This window comes from Arctopsyche grandis, chromosome 1 (assembly GCF_051622035.1).
Source record: "Arctopsyche grandis isolate Sample6627 chromosome 1, ASM5162203v2, whole genome shotgun sequence".
Classification (NCBI taxonomy): Eukaryota; Metazoa; Arthropoda; class Insecta; order Trichoptera; family Hydropsychidae; genus Arctopsyche; species Arctopsyche grandis.
Window position 1 is genome coordinate 34,232,252 of NC_135355.1, and position 6,317 is coordinate 34,238,568.

Below are 6,317 nucleotides of genomic sequence, written 5' to 3' on the forward strand. Positions count from 1 at the left end.
TTGTGCTTTAAAAATATGAATTTTTTTAATAGCGGTGCCTATTTTATAGAATTGACTCCGGAAATTATCAGACAAAGAAGCCAAGACAGTCTTAGGCGTGTTCAAAAGAGAGCTAGTATTAGTTCCGTGCAAAGTTTTGGTAGAAGTCAAAGAGTTATTCCGATTGAAGATGCTCATGATGATGAATTTGAAGACGATGAAGTTGAACAAGAAGTGAATATTGTTTTATGCTTGAAATTGATGAAGATTTTTGTTGTTTTTTTTTTTTAACTATATGTTTGATATAATTTACAGAAATTGGAAAAGTCTGTTAGCAATTGGAAACTACTCAAATTAAATAAACCAGAATGGGCTTATATTGTATTCGGATCACTCGCTTCACTCATTGTAGGTGGTGTTTTACCCGTGTTTTCTCTACTCTTTTCTGAAGTTTATGGCGTAAGTATAATTATAATAATAGATTTCTTTGTAGCATAAATTTTATCTTGAAAGAATACTAATTTTTAATGTTTTTGTAGCTTTTATCTCTTCCTGATCCCGAGGAAATAGCTTCAAGCACTTCATTCTATTGTGGTCTGTTTGTGATCGTCGGTATTCTGTGCGGAGTTGGAACTTTCTTGCAAAGCTATCTGTTTACTACTGCCGGAGTACGATTGACCCAACGCATCAGAGTGAAAACTTTTGAAAATTTCCTAAGACAAGTAATACATACACACATCGTTTAAAAAAATATTCTTAAAATTATTTAACGTTTATATTAAAGAATGTATTTTTACAATTCAAAGGAAATGGGATGGTATGATGATCAAACCAATTCAGTCGGAGCGTTGTGTGCCAGGTTGAGCGGTGATGCAGCAGCTGTACAAGGAGTAAGTATCAAGATGATTGAAAAGTAACAAAATGATTTAAAAATTAAATAAAATTAATGTTTAATCATTTTATAGGCTACCGGTATGAGAATTGGAACAATTCTACAAGGAATATCTACTCTTCTTATTGGCGTTTTAATGGCTATGGCTTTCTCTTGGAAAATGACTCTCGTTTCACTCGTTACTATTCCAATAGTAAGTACATACATATATATACAAATTATGTTAATTTTAATTTTAGCTTTGTAAAAATGTATTACTAATTTCCTCTCGAAATATTTATAGGTTTTAGGTGGAATCTACTTTGAAGGTCGTATTATTAGAAATTCGCAGTTGAAAGAAAGAAAAGCTATGGAAGGTGCATCAAAAATTGCAACTGAAGCTATTATGAACATTAGAACAGTTCATAGCATGGGTAAAATATTATTTCAATATATGAATTGATAGTTTTATAACAAAAATTCGTTGCTAAGTAATTGTTATGGCTATTTTTAGGCGCTGAAGAACAATTCCTCCAATACTACGAACAAGAATTACAATTGGCACAAAAAGCAGGCGGTATCAGAGCTCGTCTCCGAGGAGCTGTATACAGTCTTGGTCTCACGGCTCCGACTCTCGGCTATGGAATATCTCTTTACTATGGTGGTCTTTTAGTCGCCTATGAAGGACTCCATTATAAAAATGTTATATTGTAAGTACTTATTATTCGTTTTCAATGTGATCAATTTTATTTTAAACAAATTTACATCGTTCTTTTCACATAAAGGGTATCAGAAGCGCTCATCTTTGGCTCTTGGATGTTGGGTCAAGTGTTGGCGTTTGCGCCAAACTTCAACGCCGCTAAGATATCCGGTGCGAGAATTTTGCGACTGATGGAGCGAATCCCTCAGATAAAAAGCGATGAAAGTGTTGCTGATGACCCCTCTTGGGTATGCATTTTACATGTTGACTTTCTGTGTGTGGCTATCTTGAGGCTTATGTGTTTTTGTTATCCAATTGCAGAAAACTGACGGTGCTATTGATTATAAGGGTATCGAATTTAGCTATCCTGTGAGACGGGATGCTCGAATTTTGAAGGGTTTGAATTTGAATGTACAACCTGGACAAACCATCGCACTTGTAGGACATTCTGGCTGTGGCAAATCCACTGCCATACAACTATTACAACGACTCTATGAACCGAATAGAGGACAAATTGTAAGTGTTCAAGCTTTTAGCTGCTTTTAATGTTTGTTTAGTTTTTGTTAATATATTTTCTAACGAAAACTTTTGCTACGTTTCAGTCATTAGATAGTAAGAACGTATCAACTGGATTGACTATACCCAATTTGAGATCCCAACTCGGTCTAGTCTCGCAGGAACCTACTTTGTTCGATAGAACGATTGCTGAGAATATCGCTTACGGGGATAATCAACGGCGTGTAACACGTCAAGAGATCATTCAAGCTGCCATAAAGTCTAACATACACAGTTTCATCAATAGCTTGCCATTGGTAATTTGCATCATATTATATTATACTTTGGGACAACTAGCAAAGCCTAGCTATGCATATATGGATACATACAAAGAATTTTTTCCACCTTGGTACTTTAGTACGCGGGACAGGTGTGTTGACCGTGTCCCGGTCTAAGAAAACACCGTGTTTGTAAGAGGATCAATTGTGTTTGTAAGAGGATCGTTTATTTTTGTTCAATTGTTACAATGGTTATTGTATGTACGAAGAGGTTGAGCTTCGGAGAAGTGATCTGGTTGAACTCCAGATGTTCACTCTGGCGTCTGGAGCTGCTGCGTCGCTTTATATACGTTCTGAATTGGAGCGTGCCGCGTGTAAATGCTTTGTCTTCGTTTCCAGGACAAGTGTGTTGGGAACACGTGTTGACGTACTTTCGAGGCGCGTGCCTTTCGGTACACGTGTGGTTTATGGGGTCAGCGTCAGGACGTCGTTCGTTTGAGAATGTGGGCATGTGCCACGCATTAATGACTGCCACGTGTTTACGACTTTTCAGGACATCGTGTCGCGGTCGCCTGATGACATCACTGTTCGTTTTACAATCGAGCGATGAAATCTTTCTTCTGGAATGGTTGAAAGGGTCGTTGCCCTTGAGTTATAGATGTTTGTACAGGATCGATGATGTGATCACTGGTTTTGATTCGTATTAGCACAAGTTGTGCTAGATTCCTACAGTAATGAATCTTTAAATTCATTTCTAATTTATATATGTATGTATGTATGTATGTATGTATGTACATACTAGCTAATAAAAACTATGTATTCACATATAAACAGCTAAATTAGTGTACAATTTGAATAATTGTGGCTTTGTAGATGCCGGGCGTATCTGCAAAGCCAATTGATAAACCATCATAATATCGAGTGATGAAATTAATGTTCTTCTCAGGGTTATGATACTCCGTTAGGAGCTAAAGGAGCTCAACTATCTGGAGGGCAAAAACAAAGAATAGCGATAGCCCGTGCTCTAATCAGAAATCCCCGAGTGCTTTTACTAGATGAAGCAACGTCAGCTCTTGATACACAAAGCGAAAAGGTATACACATTTATTTCTTAATTGAATTATGCATACGAATTAAAGCATATTACAATGATTTAATTTAAATACAGTTGGTGCAACAAGCTCTCGATGTAGCCAGAGAAGGTCGAACGTGTATAACTATTGCCCACAGACTGTCGACGATTCAAAACGCCGATGTTATCTGCGTAATCGACAAAGGTGTGGTTTAGATTCATCAGTAGTAATGTTGATCGTTGAATATTGATATTAATGAATCCATTTTTAAAGGTCGAGTCGTCGAAAAGGGAAAGCACGCCGAATTGTTGGCTAGGAAAGGGATTTACGCCGAACTGTATGCAATGCAGGCGCTTGCGGTGGACGACGGAGTGTCAAATAAGCAAGAAAACATTTCTAAGCCACAAGATGAAAGTCCAAACGAACAATGATTCCATTTTTCTATAGGTGTCCAATAAATCACAGTTCGTTAATATTTAACAAACAATATGTTGCGGGAGTTATATGCAATTTTCATTTATTGTTTGAATGTATGTACGTAATTATTATATATATATATATATATATATATATATATATATATATATATATATATATATATATATATATATATATATATATATATATATATATATATATATATATATATAATATTTATATCGTTTTCACAAGTCAATACATTTATGTGTATATGAAATTTTCATTTTGTTAAATTTCATAATATATATGAGGCTTTCATAAAGTCTTAAATATTGTTCATTTGCAATCATCATTATAATATAAAGATTAATCTAATGTTAAGTACTGCACTCAATATTTTAATGCAATAATTAATCATTTTAATTGCATGTTAGAAATAAATTAGGTATATTTATATTTATTGGAGAAAAATAAGCATATTTTGTTAATTAATTTTAATCTTATATACGATGCTGAATTTTATTATTTTTCTTTAACATAATTTAATATTTAATGAGTTGATTTAGAGTGGTAAATAGAATTTTGAATGGATATTAAAAATATCACATTGTAATAATAATTGTGATGTTGAAATTACAATCTTTAGTTATGATCTATACCTACTGTTTACTAAGAAAATATTTAAGATTTTTGCAAAATGGCTCGTGATTAATGATAAGAACTACTGTAATATCTGAAATGGTTGAACGCTAGTTGATTGAAACTGTAATTGTATCAATTGTTCAATTACATTTTTTAACAATTACTTTTTGATTTACACTTTTATGTGTATTGTAATATATAACTCGTATAAAAATTAACAAAAATATGTTAACATTGGCAAAATTCAACTGACTCTTAATACCTTGTAGTATTATAAACATGGTTGACAATAATTAACTCTCTGGAAGAGAAATTATAGTATTAAATTATTTTTGTATCGTATATTCCAGTGCAATTGATATAATCAACTTATTATTCATTTACAGTTCATGAAGTAAGACTGTAATAATTTCTTGTGTATGAAATATGTACGTTTTATTTTTTTTATATAGAGCGCCTTTTTAATGTGATAATTAATTATTAATGATAGTGAACTGAATTTAGTTTGATTATATGGTATGTATTTAATAATACAATCAGGTGGATAATTAACTTAGCTTTAATAATCGTAATGCACTCGTACACGCCAACATTTATTATCATGTAAATATTTGGGTGTCGTGTCTGAATCACCGTTGTGTATTCTTCTCTTTATACATTTCTGTACATATTTTTTATAAAATCCCCCACCAGATTGTACCGTTTATTATAACATATTTAAATAAAGATATTTTGATAAAGGTTTGATTTTTATTTCATTTAACACAAACCTAGTCCTAAAAATTTAACTCTTTGCACTCGAATGCCGCCTTAGCGGCTTAATTGAGGTTTTCCGTATAACTCGAATTATATTACGTTAGTGTCATTTATACTTTTAATTGGTTACTCTAGATCTTTGAATTTCTATTATATATTAATAACAAAGATAATTTTAGCATGAGTGCATAATAAGTGGACAGACTTGTGTTTGTTACGACCCATTTCCCTCTCCATTCAATGTAATGCTCCATGAGTTAGTTGCAATGCGCACGCACAGTCAGACAGACACGTGAAACCAATCACTCGATCCCACTCATACACACGGCAGCCGTCGGCACGCAACTTATGGAGCAAGCCAGGAAAGTGTACTTTATCATACAATAAATGTGAGACAAAGAGAAGACAGACCTTAATTATAATATTCTGAATCCTGAACGCAACCCTCATACACATTCAAACATGGTCCTTCGAACAGGGTAGTTCAATCTCAAACAATAAGTAAATAAATAAATGCAATTTTTTTTCTCTCTTAATATAAATATAACTAAGATCAGTCTTCAACTTTTATTAGTTTGTTTGATTGATAGTTGCTTCATTTTGTGGACGATATCTCCCATTGGAGATATCGTATATCTTTATAAGGAATTAATTATTATTTATCAAAGGCTCTTTTTAATCTTTTCATAGATTTCTCCTTTAGCACACCATATGCCAATGGATTTGAGTGGTACGCAAGAAGCTTCCTATAACCGATGTTAAGTTTCGCGGCTATTTCCTTGATGGTTGGGGTATTGAGATACTCGTGTATCTCAGTATTTTTTGTGAACCACGGTGCTCGAGCTATTATTCGCAAAGTTTTGTTCTGGAACCGTTGTAGGATTTCAATGTTGGAACTGCTAGCCGAGCCCCAGAGTTGTATTCCGTAGGTCCATATCGGTGTAATGATTGTGTTATACATGAGTATCTTGTTTTCCAATGATAAAGCAGAGTTTCCACCTATAAGCCAATGCATATTTTTAGTTCTTAGATTAAGTTTTCCAGACAAGGCGTCTATCAAAGTTTATTCCCAGATACTTAACAGTCTCTATGCGGAAGCATTAT

At 33.5% G+C, this 6,317-nt stretch overlaps 1 protein-coding gene across 1 annotated transcript in view; it reads left to right on the forward strand.

The window, feature by feature from the left end:
• Nucleotides 1-3,932, forward strand: part of LOC143918631 (multidrug resistance protein homolog 49-like) — a 59,340-nt gene extending 55,408 nt beyond the window's left edge. Inside the window, exons 14-26 of the mRNA XM_077440575.1 lie at nucleotides 50-213; nucleotides 295-438; nucleotides 519-701; nucleotides 786-869; nucleotides 945-1,064; nucleotides 1,155-1,284; nucleotides 1,365-1,560; nucleotides 1,636-1,798; nucleotides 1,872-2,066; nucleotides 2,153-2,362; nucleotides 3,270-3,416; nucleotides 3,491-3,599; nucleotides 3,669-3,932. Of these exons, the coding sequence (XP_077296701.1) occupies nucleotides 50-213; nucleotides 295-438; nucleotides 519-701; nucleotides 786-869; nucleotides 945-1,064; nucleotides 1,155-1,284; nucleotides 1,365-1,560; nucleotides 1,636-1,798; nucleotides 1,872-2,066; nucleotides 2,153-2,362; nucleotides 3,270-3,416; nucleotides 3,491-3,599; nucleotides 3,669-3,826 (2,003 nt within the window). The 3' untranslated portion in view covers nucleotides 3,827-3,932. The remainder of the gene's footprint in view (nucleotides 1-49; nucleotides 214-294; nucleotides 439-518; nucleotides 702-785; nucleotides 870-944; nucleotides 1,065-1,154; nucleotides 1,285-1,364; nucleotides 1,561-1,635; nucleotides 1,799-1,871; nucleotides 2,067-2,152; nucleotides 2,363-3,269; nucleotides 3,417-3,490; nucleotides 3,600-3,668) is intronic.
• The last annotated feature ends 2,385 nt before the right edge of the window (nucleotides 3,933-6,317 follow it).